The following is a 15,671-nucleotide window of genomic DNA, read 5'->3' as shown; positions in this document are numbered from 1 at the left end:
CTTAGAGGGTGGTGTCTTCCAGGGCAGAGATGATGTTTAATTAATCTGGGAAACTTTGCTTTCTGCTGCGAGGTTTCTTTTTTTTATATATATATTAGTGGATGACTTACACCTTTGCTATTGTAAATCTGGCACTTTAAACAGGAATAAAATGGTTCCAAAAACGTATTAGCCAAAGTAAATATTTACACAAGCAGTAAGAATGTTATTGTGTTAAAAATCTAGCATCAGAGTGGGCAGGGGAAGGTACACACACTGACTGCAACTTTTTAGTGATTTTCAGACCTCTTGGAACAAAATACGCTTTTGTTTTGGGGTGGAAGTGTTGGTGGTGTTTTCATTGATACTCTCCAGTTTTGTTCACCTGCTCGTATGATGATTGTCTAATTAAGCATCCTTGAGAGATTCACTGTTCATATTGCAGATGCTGTTTAAAGTTGTTAGTTTTCCTTTGTGTGCTGTAAATCCCCGAATGCCATCAGAAACACAACTTGATGACTGTGTATTATTATTATCTTGGGTTAAGTGCTGTCTCATTGCTTTGCAGGCTGCCTGCTGTTTCTCGTGGAGATCATGAAACGACGTCGGCTTCCTAGCAGCAGTGAGGATTCTGACGACAATGGCAGTAAGTGCTCCTTTGTGGAAGAGTGCAGTAGGTTATGAGTTTGAAGACATATTTTAATGCAGTGTTTTATGTGACAGAAGCATTTTGCATATTGGTTGGACTGGTGGAAATGTGTGTTATAAGGATCCAGTTCTGAACTCAGTCATACTGAGCACAGGTGGACAATAGGTTCAGGACCCCCTCCACCGTATTGACTAACAGTGTTAGTTAATAAGATGAAACAAGAGGAAAAGTTGCTTGTCGTCTTTAAAATCTTTGCAAGCAGCATAATTTATCATTGTAAGGGCAGAATTTGCATGGAGACATCTGCTGACGTTGTGCCCAGCTTAGTATTTAATAGAAGTTTGCAATAGGATTTTAAATTTGCTTCCGTGTTCTCATACTCCCTTATGCAATGGAAAGGTATGTTGCTGCGAACTTGAGCTGGAAAGATTAATGGAGCCTAAAGGTTGTTCCTTACTTTGAAGATTATCTTCTTTCTTTGAGGTATAGCTTCCAAGAATTTGAATTCAGTAAATCAGTAATTTGGATATACAGAATGTATTTTTTTCCTAACTGTTTCTTTACTGACATGACTAACACTGAGCTCTGTATCTCTCTTGTGTTTGGGTTCCAAGGCTTGATAATCTTTCATTTAAGCAGGGGAAAAAAAAAAAAAAAGAAGGGGAGAGGAGATAAAATATCAGTTTGGGAAATGTGCCAAGGTGTTTTATTTGCCCAAACAAGCAAGTTGATTGTACATGACAGTGGTGCAGCTTAGCCAGTTGTCAGAGAGGTGTTCCTGGTATTAATTTGATCTGTCTTGGTGCACATCTTCAAATCTGAAGTCTTTTGTGTGACTTCAGTCTGAAATGTAACAGAAAAATGTTCAGGGATGTTTTCCAGGTGCTTTTGAAAGCTTTACTCTGAGAACGTAGCTCTGTGCTGCTGGTGGCCCTGCATGGGTGACTGCTTGGCCCAAGTACGTCTTAGATGTATGTGTGCTGCATGGGAATCTGCTCAGGTCTGGTCATATCTGCACCTTAAAACAACCGTAGGCAAACTGTTGATGAAATGAAGGAGTGGCGCTAGGATTGGAGGGGGTGAGAACTAGCAAGAAGATTAGGAATTAGTCCAAATAAAGATCGAGCAAAATCTATTAAAGAGGTGTGGGATTTGGGTTGTTTTTGGAGAACTGCCTGCAGTTGGGGGACTTTGGAAGAAAAAATTCCTGAATCAGACCTGGTTTTGCTTAGTTAGAAGTTTACTTGGGGTTCTAAAAATAGAAGTTGGTATGTTTCCTCAAAGGTGACATGTACTTCCCCAAAAGATTTGTTTTTACTTGTGCAATAGACAAGTAGCAGCAAACGTGCTCTCTTTCGTTAGAATTTTACTTCACTCTTTTTTCATTACCTGGCAGCTTTGTGTAATAGTGTTTCATTTTGATAATAGTGTTTATTTTCACTCTCTTACCTGGCTTTTTTTTACTCCTTGATCCCTTCATGTGCCTTGTGTTACAGGCTTTACCAAATAAAATATGAAGCAGATAATCCTGGAATTGAAGTTCTGGAACAGATACAATTGACTGATCTGTTGCTGATTATAATGCTTGTTTGTAATGTCATTTAATATGTAACTATATGGAATAGAGCCGTTGACTTACAGAACTATATTTTCCTAAAAAACTGTATTTTCATATGTTCCATAGATCAAGATACAAGAAAATGAGTTAGAAAAAAAACCCCAAACCCTTGTCCTTTTAATTGATTTCTATATTTGAGACCCTAATTAATATGAATAACAATTTGTTTAATCACATGGCAAAAGGCAGTGAAATTTTAAAAATATTTTCAAGTATCCTTTGAAAGATATACCACTTGCCTTTCATTACACTTTTCTTTTTTCTTGATTATGTTTTTCCCTCTGTGAAAGTTACTGGGCAAATTCATATACAGGTTACTGCACATTCGTTCTGTTAATATACACACATTCAAAAAGATCCAGGGTTAATAAGCAGAAGCTGAGATACCATGTCATGTAGGCTAAGCATCTTGAAGGCTTTCTGTCATTCATACTTCCCTGGGAGCAAAGTCTGGTGCTCAGGCCTTTTCTCTCTGCTTCTCTTGTTGTAAGAGATACCAGTAGTTCTTGCAACTACGTTTGAATGTCAAGGGCTTCCCGTTACCAGATTCACCTTCATTTAATCTTCTCTTGTCTTTAGTAGAATTACTGATTATTCTCACTATGCTAACTTCTATATTATTACTTTGTCAGTATTATCTCCGATTCGCTGTACTGATCCTAGTGTTAGAAAGGTAAGTAAATTTTGTGCCTAAAAACATAAGAGGTAAAAATTTCAGTGAATTTCTGGGCTCTGTGTTGAAGGCTGTAAGTTTTTCTCTAGCTATTTTTTGTTCTCAAGAGTTTCTAGAGGCAGAAAACAATTAAATAGACTATGCTGAACACTTCAAACAGCCGTCTTCTAATTGAAAAGCTGAAATTTTAATCAACACTTAGTTGGAATCCTATTGGCAAACATCTGCTTCCCTTCAATCAGTGGCACCTCTTGACCCTCCAGTGAGCTTCTTGCATTCCCATCATACTGAACTCAATAGCTCTTCAGCTTAGAGCTCAGCACTGCTCTCCCTAATCTCACAAGGTGAGGATTTGGCCTCCAGCTGTTGGGTTTCTTCAGTTCTGAAGTGGAGGTTTCATACGGTGCCTTAGTAGATGGTGTGATTGGATTTCTCAGATACATCATATCACTGGATAAATGTTGTTGGAGTAACTTGAATGATGATGCTTGTCTGGTGTAGACTCCAGCGTGTAGACTAGGGCTACCTGGAAAATACTTTGGCATGAAGAAACACACATTTTATTTTATTGAACTAAGGAACCTGAATATTTATAATGCTGCTGCTTATAATGGAATTTATCTGAAAAAATAAATGAACATACAAAGATTGTTTGCCATCAGATCTCTGAACTGAATCAGTTTCCTTGGTAGTCACAAGTGATAGAAAAACAAACCTCTTAGCCCAAACACTAAACTTGTATGATAGTAAAGATCTAAGTAGTCCTGTACTTCTTCAGAGGAAGGAAAAGGCGCCCTCTTTTTCTGAGATGAAAGGGAGAATCAGTTTCATTTAGGAGTGAAATACAAAACAGAAGAACACTTAACAATGTGGCTGTGCTAAAATATTTTACATTTTATTTGCAGTATTTTAAAGCCTTGCAGCCCGAAGACAGAACCCTTACTTTGCTCATCGCTTCTTTTTTACCCCCTGACTTGATTCTTTCCCCAAAGCTAAGCGGAGACTTAAAGCCCCCAAAAGTGTTTATGTCCTTCAACCTAACTGCTGAAAATTGTTGTGTTCCCTTATACTCTGAGTTCTAAATCCTCCTTTAGACTCGAGGCCAAAATAGCATGTTTGAAGCATCGAGCAAGAGATGTCAAGGAAAGTTGTGCACAATGGTTCTGCAGTTGGTCCCTGGATATCTGAATGTGCTCTCAGAGATTTTGTTTTCTGAAATTAGAGGTCAGTTTTGAACATTTTATCTGTGAAATATAATTGGATGAAAAATGGTTGCAGGCATAGTTCTGGATTGGGAGAGGCTTGGGGAAGATTTAAGATTATTTGCACCTCAAAGTAATCCGTTTTTTTGTCGTCTGGGAGCTTGTTAGTTTTTGTCCCTTTCCAGATAATGTATTACAGAACTGTAATGGATCTTAGTATTAGCCAGGCCTATCATAAAAGCCTTGTGACGTACATGCCATGTTCTTCAAAACCTGTATTAAGTAAATGTATGAATGTTTACCTCAAACTCAATTATGTCTTTGTTACCTACATGGCTGGCTAGGGCTTTAATAATAGTTTTTAAGCAATTTTTCTTGCACTGTATTCAGCTTGGTTCCCCATTGCAAAAGCTCCTTCTCTTTATGATTCCAGGTCTTACTCTAATTAAATGTTAGATGCTGAAGCAGTTCTGTCTTTCTTGCTTTGTGTTTGATGTGACCTTTTAGCGTCATCGGTCTGCAAATCTGCAAAGGTGGTTTGTGCTAAATATTCCATGTGCTTTGTTTCCCGGTGAGATAAAGTCGTACAGTGGAGTAGTTTCCATTTGTAGCTTCACTGCATTCCTTTGGCACAGATTACTTGGACATGTGGACAGATTGTGTTTGAGACAATATCTGAAGCTCCGGCAGTTGGGTTGTAGGGAGTTTGGGTGAAATCCAGACCCTCCTTGATGTCAAGGAGAGTTTGGTCACTGTTTTCCATGAGCAAGGAATTGAGAGCATGATTTTATTCGCACTTTACTTGCTCCCACAAATCTTCATCATACTTCTACATGCAGAATATCTGAGAGAAGAGCTGGAGACTCTTGCAGATGAAAAATACTTCTGAGATTTACAAGTTTTCACATCAGTTCCGAGAAATGAAGTCTTTAATACAGATTATGAAATATAGTTCTGTAATTTAGATTGTCCTGTGTTCTATCATTGCTAAACAAATGTTAGTTTAAAATCAAACATATTTTAGCAGCATACCTAGTGCTGTGCAGCATTCTGTGGAAAGAAAGCGAAGAACGTTTTTTGGTTTTCAGTTGAAGTGGGTGGTAGGTGAGAGATGGTGATTAAACAAGAGAATGTAACCTAGTTATAGTGCTAGAATTTAGCAGCAGGTTTAGTGGTCACTATTGCGCTTTTGAAAAAGAGTTGTGGCATTTGGAGTGGTGAGCAATGGTCAGAACTAGCATCTTCCCTTAAGGCTGGGCTGCTGGAGCAAGGTAACTTCTGGTGAAGTTGCGACACTTTTGAGCACTCCGTGAGAGTGATTTGCAAGACTCTCCTGGTCTGATAACATATTGCGTCTGAGGAAGGGTCGTTTCTGGAGGGGCACATTTTTCTTCACAGGACTGCTAATACTGAGTACACCTAACTCCACTGGAGTTTCAAGGCCTGACAACACCACGTTAACAACCTATGAATGCTAGCTTGGGAGGTGCTCGAGTTCACTTTGATAACCTACATTAAACTTGTGCTAAAACTTTGTATACTGTTCTGGCTAAACATTGCTACAGTGGGAAGCGTTTGGCTAGAGAGCTAGAGTGTCACTCAGGTCTTGTGATAAAAAATAAGATGAGAATCTAGGTATTCCTCACTGTTGGAAGAGTCACATCTGCCTATGCATGATTACATGTGCATTCTTTGAGGTTACAAGACTCAAACGAGTGTCACTGAGAAAAGAGGTCATAGGAGGGAACTTGTATTGAACTGTGGTGGCAGGGACCTGCAAAGCCTGTTCATGATGAGTGTCAGGTGCTGAGCGGTTGTGCAGTGTTGTTGTAAAGCGCTGCAGAGAGCATATGGATCCATGCATCGTTCAGCTGCAGTTGGGTAGCTGTCGAATGACACTCGGTTTTGAGTAGGACTGGTGTGGACAAGAGGTAAAAGGAGATTGCTTTTTCTGTTTTGATCTTGAATGATATTACTGTATAATAACCCACTATTATATAAAGAGGTAAAGGAAGATAGGTGGGCACATCCTCCAGCAACAAGGGGAATTTGACTATGTAAAACAATGAAGGTTCTGTTTGAGTACTTGCTGTTTTCTCTCTGCAAAGGCCTGAAGACTTGTGCCCAGATGGCTCTTTCTGTACCTAACATAGCGGGAAAACTGCCCTTAGAATAGTCTGCTTCTGTTTTCTTCAGGCTAGAATTTGGGTCTAGACATGGAGTTAATGTATAAGTGACATAAAGCCTTACTGTAAGGAGTTGTGGGCCAGGCACTAAATGGGGAGGCAGAGCATCTATGTTTTCTCTTCAGGCTGCAGATCTTTCTGACATCGTTGGCAGCAGTACCTAGTTGGTCTCAGAGTGTGGTGAGTAACAGTACAGGCATCTGGAAATGCCAGTGTTAAGCAGAAGTGACAGCCAGACATCCATCCATGTCAAGGATATTGTGCTGTGTTGTGCTGCCTGTAATGGTGTATTGGGAGTGTGTTTACAGTGAGAGCAGCACTTTCAGACACCCAGCGATCTGAGGCTTTGAAGTGTTCAGAGGTTGTAGCAGCAGGTAATTCTCCAGGGTTGCAGCTGGGTGCCCTGCAGGTGGCTTTACAACAGCCTTGTGCATGATACGTAATGAGCTGAGCCTTTTCTGCTCATACTGAGTAGTATATTAGTTGTGGGGTAGAATTCCCAGAGGGCTCAAATTGCTTTATTGGTCCCGAGGAATTTTCTGTTTTGAGGGGCTTTTTTGGAACCGAAACATACTCTTGAGAGATCATTTACTAAATTGATACAGTTAAAATTGATTAAGTTTTTCCTTTGGGGAAAAGCGTTCTTTTTGCGTGTTCTTCACAAATATGAACAAAGAATTTGCACTCCTTGATTGATTTATTTTAGTATCAGGAGGTGTTGGTGTTATGTACGCTCCGTAGGAGTATTATAAAAACATCGTCTTTACAGTGTAAGGTGTATGTATTAACCAAGGAGAACAGGAAGTTTTCCTACTCAAGTTCTAGAAGTTGCCTTTCCAGCACCAGTTATGTGTTAGAGCTTTGCCTCTCTTGCTATGAGTTACAGCCCATTAGTGGTTTGGGATTTCCTTTTGCTTTTTGTCTATACGTGGATAAATGCAAAGGGAAAACTGAGACGTAGTAAGAGTATGATCCTCCTCCTGTTGTTGTTCTCAGTGATTAAAACCATTTAAAACCCACAGACACCTAGGCCATCTGAAAGGATCCGAAACGTAAGAGAATCGGACTGTTCTTGGTGTATCTTCTGGAGTGGTGATGATAGGTAGGTTACTATGTTCACCCTTAACTTGCACAGTCAAGTAACAGCAGAGGCACTTAAGACATGTTTTATCTCTGATGTCTAGGGATGATAGTGGTGCGTGGTTTGGATGTGTTTATTTAGCTTTGTGCTTTGGAATTGTGTGTTTTTCAAACTCCCTGTCATTCCCGTGGCTTTTGGTAGTATGGTCTCTTTTAACATCTCATTAATTCTCCATCTGCTGTAGAACTCTTTTCTCCCATGAGGGACGTAACATTATCTTACAAAAGATTTGCATCTTCCAAATCCCAGTGATTCAGACTTCCGATATGTTTTTTTGTTATTTTACCAGAACTGTGTGTAACCATCTTGATCTTCAGTTGTTTTTCTAGTCTTGGTGATCTTAATCCAGTTTGGGACGAAGGCTAGTATTTAGAAAACTGTAATGAATATACTCATTTTGGATACTTCATACAAAAGGCTAATTTTGGCAAAAAGTGTCTGGAACCTTTCTAAAATAACTCAGAAGAGCTGTTTTGAATCCTGTGTGTGCTTTGACCGCAGGAGACTGTTCCTTTTCTATAATCCAGGAATGGTTCTTTCTCCATGTATTTAGTTGTAAAAATCAGATCATTCATCACTGAAGTAGCTGTAATTGCCTGTGAACTTCCTCTTTCAGTGAGGTCCCTTTTCTGGATTAGGTATGAAAATGTGGAAAGGATGCTTATAAGACAAATAACATCCTTCATTTTCCTCCTGCACTTTTATTGATATACTCAGAGTAGATGGATTGCTTATTAACAAAAGCAGCTTGTGGTAATTCAGTGACCTGGTCTTGACACTGTTGAAGGCAGTGATATTTTGCCATTGACTTTAATGGAAGCGGAGTTGAAATTCTTATTTAGGATTTCCAAAGCAGTCGAATTTAATACTGTTACAGCTGGATATTTTACTCTCATTGACTCCTTCAGTTTCTTGCACTTTTGTGTCTTAAGTGGTGGTAGTTGTTTGAGCTGGGGATTGTATGCCTTATAGTTGGGTTTTGTTTATGCAGTGAGTAAATATTTTCCCTACTGAAGTGAAGCCCTTGCCAAAGGTCATCTGGTAACTACAGTTACAGATCCTAGTGGGTAGTAAAATCTCAGACCCAGGAGAAATTCTTCCGCCTTTTTCTCATAGTATTATGTACAGTCAGTTTACACCCCTCAGAGAAATAGAACAGTCCCTTCAGTAACTTAGTGAAAACACTGTGTTTTCACTATCCATTCACAGGTTTTATGTGCAAAGAAATGCCTACTACAGAACAATTTCTTCCCTTAGTCATTGTAGGAGTTTAGTTAGCATGGAAATAATACTCATGATATATGCTGCGGAAGGCTGGCTGTTTGAGTTGTCCCTTATGCTTGGAAATTTTACGTAGTGTACTTCCGTATAGAACTTTTAAAAAGTAGTTTAATATGAAGATTTTGTAGTTTTGGTGCTAAAAGTTGACCTTTCGTGTTGCATGGAATAGTTAATCCAGTGGCCTAACCACTGTGTACATGGATTGCGTCTAAAATCAGAAGTACACACTTAAGATGCTGTTTTCATGTGTAGCATCTGCAGATGGCACTGAAAAGAAACTGGGATGGAAGATATGGTAGGGATTATTTTACTCCTAACCATTGTAGCTTCTCTGTGGCATGAGAGAGACCTGGAAATCCATATTTAATACCCATATTAAAACAACAACAACAACAACAAAACAAGCCCATATGCTGTCTTCTGTCTTCAGTTTATGGTAAGTTGTCATCAGAGCTGATTTAAAGCACGTAGGTAAAAATCCAGAGATACGTGATACTGCTCCTACTTTGCTTTTGCCAGATGCAGACATTACTTGGAAACAACTGTATTAAAGCCTCCAGATTCACCAGCACTTCTCCCACAGAAACTTCAGAGTCAAACACCTCTTTGGCCATACAGCTTATTGATCTTAATTCCTTCTGATGACTTCTTACTCTATACTATCTTCCCAAGTAAAGTCTTGGAAGTCATTTCACTTTGAAAATGATTTTTATTTTTAATAGAGAACTTATCCCAACCTATGCAGTCTGGTTTTGAACAGTGCTTTTGATCCCAGAGAGGTTTCTGCTGGCTGATGTGAGGCAATGTTGCTCCTATGGACGCTTACGCTTTTTACTCCTAGCATCTGCGTGCCCAGGCACTGAAGAAATTATCAGTGTGGGAAGGCCTTTACATCAGCTCTGTTTTATTTATCTACAAACAATGCCCAGAGTTGCAAAATCTGTGTTCATCTTTCAGAGTTCAGTGTGTATATCCTAGCTTCCCTATCATACAGACCTTACTACAAGTCCTTCATCTTTCCAACCTCGAAGAATTTATTGGATGCTTTTTTTTATTACTGCTGTGTAGTTGGCAGTGGAAAACACCTGTCGTACCTGTAAATCTTACAGAATTAAGTTGATTTGCACAGGTATAATAGAATCTGGTGTCAAAGCACTACCTTGTCAGTGGGTTGTATTCTTTCTCCTGTTACAATGTTTCTGAAAGCTGACAGAAACTTTGTCTAAAGGTTTCAAGGGAAAAAGCTATAATTTGTTTGGAACGTAATGAATAATTATGCAGATAAAAATTGCACAACCACCCTGAGAGATTTCTCAGGAGAAGAGACAACAGCTTGTTTTGTGGGCTCTATTGTGTGTGCGTGGCAGTGCGCTTCACTTTGGAAAGGCTTGCTCTGGTAAAAACGGGGTTAATTGATACAGATATTTAGGACATCAATACATTAACTTCAGAGAGTACATCTCAGGCTGTCGGCAGACCTCCTGGTCAGTTATTAGGCTGCAGAAAGTGGTTTATTGGTGCTCAGAGGGAAGCATCTTGTGAGGTGGCTCTCTTCAGATGCTGGGGGGAAGGCCAATGTGTATTGGCAGTGCAGCCAATACTTGTGTGTAATTATAACCCAAACAAAACCAGAAGAGTGGTCACAGAATTTTATGACTGAGTAACTTCTCATATTCTGGTTCATTTTGAAAAGAGTCTTCGGAAGGTTTGCTATAGAAGCCTGACTCTGGCTTGCCTTGCAACAAATAGTCCCACTGGAGTCAAGTGGCCTTCTCAGGTGTGCGGGGAGAGCAAAGGCGTTTATTGATAGATAGCAGCAGTGTCTGCAGATGACCATTTCTGTATTCTAGGTCTGTCCACCTGGTCCCAGCATTCCAGATCTCGACACCGGAGGACTTCGAGTTCCAGACACGAAGATCGTAAACCTTCTGAGGTATTTCTGGAAACTGACCTGTGTTTTGTTACATCTATCGAATGCAAAGCTGTGTACATCTTCTGATAGTGGATCCATTTCTCTTTTTTTCTATTTTTGGCCAAGAGATCAGGCTGTTCAGCTGTTGGCACAGTGACTGCCAGCACCCATGGCTGGCGCTGAATTTTGTTACAGTCTGAGATCCATTGAACATAGCTGCAAAGTCTTCTGCTATTGTAGGCATCAGTGTTTATTTGTAGCTTGATTTGAGAACAGTGAAAATTTACATTTAGGTGCATTTATTTTATAGTTGATACTGGGTTTTGGTGTGTGTGATCTTTGTTAAAGTGCCTGTCAAACTAGAAATCTTCTTCCTGACAGTTCTGTCTTGTGTAGTGCTTTGAGGAAATCCTGTCAAGGGAGATAGAAATCTTTGAACTTTCCAGGAAGGATCAACTGTTAGTAACACGTAAATGGAGTGCAGTTCTTTGGAAATATTCTGGCTGAATGTCACTGTCTTCAGGCAAATACTACATTGCTGACTTTGTAGAGGCTGCAAAGAAAGCATTAGCTTTGGGTCATGGAATTTCTTCATTTAATATACTTGCCCAATACATGTATTTCTGAAGCGTAAATACATGTATTAGTGAGTGATCGATGTTGAGAAAAAACATGCTTTATTAATCTCCCCAGCGACAGTATACCTGAGTCCCCGAGTTTTAACAAGAAGAATCCCATTCGTTGTTCAATGTGAACTACACCTAGTAGTAGGTTTCCAGTCGTCTTATTTGACTGTTGGCTCTTAAAAGACTTTTATTTATTTATTTAGTCGATATGGTGACCCCTGGTGAATTTATTCTCGCTGGTGATAGGCTTGCTTTCCTTAGTTACCTTTTGTTACATCTTGTAGAAGTAGCCCCTTAGACCCAGTTTTGAGAAGTACCTCAGGAAAGGCTATCAGGAAATAATCTGAGATAATTATGAGACTTGCTGCTGTTTTTTGTGTGCTGCTGTTTCCTCCTCTCTCTTTCCTTGCGTTTGTTGTCAGAATTTTTGCAGTTTTGTGCTCCCCTCTCATTTTCTCAACCAGGATGGACTTCTCATATACTCCCCTTGAGCTCTGTTCCACAGTCGCTTTCCCTCTCTCCCTGTTTTGCATTGTCTCAGCTCAGCACAGCACACTCTATTCTGGTGATAAATGTGCTGGCAGAAAAGTGACACTTGCTAAACTCCCCGGGTGAAATCCTGCTCTCATTGAAGTTGGTGGCAAAATTCCCACTGACTTCAACGTGGCCAGATTTTCACCCCTTAGCTTTGAAGCGTTCAGTGCTTCTGAGAGCCAGCACTTCTGTAAGCTCTGCTTTGCTCCGGGCAGTCTGATTGCATCAGAAATTAGAGCAGAAAGAATGGTGTCACAAGGCCACTGGCCTGGGAAGGAGTTTCTTGGCTGTCAGGTGCTGCATTAGCTTTGCTCCTGAGGGAGTTTTGTGATAAATTTATCTGAGAGCATGAGTTACTTTGGCTCTCAGACTGAGCAAGTGTTGCATCCCATTTTGTATTTTTAGTCTTCTTTTCATTTGACATTTGATTGCTTTAATTCAAATCACTTAGAAGTGTAGAATCCCCTGGCCAGCTGTGCTTGCTTATTTTATGAGCCAGTTTACTTTGTGGCTTATTTTTCGTTTCTTGATTGGAGCCTCCCAGGACTTGTAATTGGATTGTTTAAAACATTTCTTTATATTTCATGACCTGCACTCACCCTTTCCTTCCTATGGTAATACTATTCTTTATTTTTAAATGTTGGCAGTTTTTCTGAACATGTCAAGACAAGCGATAAGAAAAATGTCATGGTTTTATGCTATTTTTATGACAAAACCAGAGTGGGAAACGGAAACAGACTGACAGAAGTGGAATAGTATGTGTGTGTTGGGAGGCAGAAGAGGTTTCAAGATGTGCAGTGTGTTAAGGCAAATCACACTCTGAGATGTTCTCGGAAGTATAATTAACCGTCAGGTTCACGGTTTTGCTAAAATACTCCCCCGGAATTGTAAGGAATTGATTGAGATTTCAGGTGTGTGAATAGCGTATGGCAGAAATTGCTGTCCTGGGGAGGCCTGCCTAGTGAGCACTCCGTGTAGATCTGGTTCTTCCCCAGCCGTATACAACAGCTGGCTGGAGCTGGCGTCAAACAGTGTGGCCGTTGGTTTGGCACGGGGAGGTTGGGTCTCCTTGCCCCAGTAGCACATCGGTAAGACACTCTGGGAGCACTGCCCAGATAATGTGTCTTTTCCTTTGTAACTGGGCAACGTGGGGCTGGGCGGATATTGACTCTGCCACAAACTGAGAAGTCTGCAGGGGAACTTCTCTAAAGATGTCACCTATCTTCTTATCCCGGTGGTGCTTATTTTCTGTCACCTAGTTGCTTTTTAATCCTTTCCTTTGAATGTGGCATTGAGTAGTTAAAATTTAGAGGTTGCAAAGATGAGGAGCGCGGAGTGCAGTTGCTGTAGCCTACAGCAGCCTTGCCTTACAGGGCGGGCAGGGTGGGGAGAGCAGGAAGACACCTAAACAAGTGCAGGCTTGTAGTTCTGATGCCTGTGATAGCACCCTTTGCTTTCTGCAGTGGCAAACCAGGCTGAAGCTGCCACAACAGTACCACAGCATGCCAGCTACAAGAGCAAATTCCTTTTTATTTCAGTCTGTGGCTTGTTGCAGACAGCAGTGCTGCTTGTTTGTGGCCGCTGAACCAAAAGCTGCTGAACGTTCTGCTCATTTTAGAGGTGGATGCCTTTGCAGAGGCAAAGTGAAATTACAGCTGTGATGCAGAGGTGTCTGTAGCTAATCAAACAACAAGCACCTGTGCTGAACAGGGAGCTGCCGCCAGAATTCTAGTTTGGGTCTTAATGTATTTGATCTTTTGGGTTATTATTTTAAATAATTGCATGGAGAGTCATCTCCTTAGAATTTCCTCTTGCGGCTGGTCATGGTAGCATCACGCCTCAGTTTCTGCCACAGGGAATTTCTAGAATGTCTTTGACAGAGCTCCAGCAATTAAAAAAAACCAAAAAACTCTTGGGGCAAAATTGAGTCTTCCTTGTGCTGCTGTTTTAAGACTCGAAGCTCTGCAGCTTTTATTGCAGCCAAGATGGAGTTAAAAGTGGGTAGCGCCTTTTAGGGTTATGTCTCCTGTGCAGGGGCAGTGCCGGGACTTGTAGTGGCGTTAGCTGGAAGTCATTCTATCAGTACGTGCGCCGCCAGCCGCCCTTTTCCTGTGATGAAGCTAAACTTCTGTCCTGCAGTGGGCCAGGTTAGTTCACTGTTGTTACAGTGACCTTGTTACACACTGCGCTCCATGGTTACCCTGAAGCTGTGAATCGTAAGTGTAAATATCAAATGTCAGTGTCTCTATTTTTCTCTCTTGGTCACTCTCTTTGCAGGTGTTCAGAACGGACCTGATCACTGCCATGAAGTTACATGACTCCTTCCAGCTGAACCCTGATGAATACTATGTGCTGGCAGACCCCTGGAGGCAGGAGTGGGAAAAGGGAGTTCAGGTGCCAGTTAGCCCAGGGACCATCCCAGAACCAGTAGCCAGGTATACTTTGGAGGAATGTAAACAAATACACGTACGTTTATGCTAGCAGCTTATGTCTACATTGCCTTGGCTTCTCGAGCTTTATTCCACAGTGTCTAGCTAGAAAGGTCTTGGTTCTCAGAGGTGAAGAGCAACCTGCCTCAGCTTTTTGAATGGTCCGAGAGGTAAAGAGTCAGGCCTGTTCTGCCTGTGTGTTGAAATATGAATGTTAGAGGATCATTTTTGGCATTACGTTAGGATGGAGTGTGGTGACAGAACCTTAAAAATAGCTTCTACTTTTAAGCCCTGACTTGACCTCGGTCAGGTTTGCTGGGAGAGCCCTTGTCTGACGCTTCCTGTGCTTAGTTCCAATCCATAGGTTCCTTTCAAGAAACAACTAGACAAGCCAGATTTAAGGGCTAAAGAAAATACAGCATTATTTTGGTTTCATGTTATTTTTTAGTTGTTTTATTTACTAACTTAGGAAATTGTTTGTTATACAACATTTCAGCTGTTTTAAGAACCATCCAGATGTGCATATAACTAAATACTCAGTATGTTAATGTGAGATTTTCTAGCTCTTATCCAAGAAACCCTTGTTTTCCTTCCCTTGTTTGTTACACTTAGATATTGTTTTCTGTTTCAAATTAAACAGTACAGTTGTAAGGGCAGGAGCGTGCTGCAGCCCATCTATCTGTTTTATGCTTGGTTGGGATTGGATTTGGAGAAAGTGAGAACAAGGACTATTGCCGTTTAATCACAGCGGATCTTTTTGAGTAAGTCCAGACTGGCCCATAAAGCATTACCAAATGACCCACCAGTGCTGGCAGGACCAGAACAGCCCAATCTCTAATACACAGCAAAAAATTCTGGGTGACGCTACACTGCTGCTGTTAGGTCTGCATCTGCCAGCTTTAACCATGGAGTAGGGGGACTACAGGAATGTTTGTCAGCATTTTCTGTGGTCTGCGCAGCAACCTGCAGAGCACTGACAGTCCCACTAGGTCTGTACAATGAGGAACTTACCTACACATCAGGTAATCTTTCATTCCTTCTCCTGAAGGACTGGACCTGGAGCTCCATGAAGAACTTGGCATTTTCCTCTCTGCTCTGGAGTTTAGAACGTGGGGGCATATCATTTCCCTGCAGCACTGCTAGGTAGCCTGCTTCACACTGACCTCACCCAGTTCCTACATAAATGCACACCCATTGCACACGTGTGCTCACTTTGCCTTCTCCTCACTGCTTTCTCCTTCAAGCATCTCCCAAGGCTCTAAGAAGGGCAGGAGACCTGTGGACTTTAGCAGAGGGAGACCTTCCAGGGGATACCCACCCCGTATCTTTTCAGGGAGGTGGTTTGGTGGCTGTATCAGCTCCAGGTACTCAGAGAGAACTTTTCTCTCCCGGTGGCCAACAGAAATGTTGCTCCAATTTTAATACAGTATAAGGAGTTAGG

At 41.0% G+C, this 15,671-nt stretch overlaps 1 protein-coding gene across 1 annotated transcript in view; it reads left to right on the top strand.

The window, feature by feature from the left end:
- Positions 1 to 547: 547 nt before the first annotated feature.
- JADE1 (jade family PHD finger 1) overlaps positions 548 to 15,671 on the top strand; it is a gene marked incomplete at its 5' end in the record, with an annotated part of 31,014 nt that continues 15,890 nt past the window's right edge. The window contains 3 exons of the mRNA XM_010146099.1: positions 548 to 625; positions 10,580 to 10,662; positions 14,079 to 14,236. Of these exons, the coding sequence (XP_010144401.1) occupies positions 548 to 625; positions 10,580 to 10,662; positions 14,079 to 14,236 (319 nt within the window). The remainder of the gene's footprint in view (positions 626 to 10,579; positions 10,663 to 14,078; positions 14,237 to 15,671) is intronic.

This window comes from Buceros rhinoceros, unplaced genomic scaffold, assembly GCF_000710305.1.
Source record: "Buceros rhinoceros silvestris isolate BGI_N320 unplaced genomic scaffold, ASM71030v1 scaffold6912, whole genome shotgun sequence".
Taxonomy (NCBI): domain Eukaryota; kingdom Metazoa; phylum Chordata; class Aves; order Bucerotiformes; family Bucerotidae; genus Buceros; species Buceros rhinoceros.
This window is presented reverse-complemented; position numbering and strand designations above follow the sequence as displayed.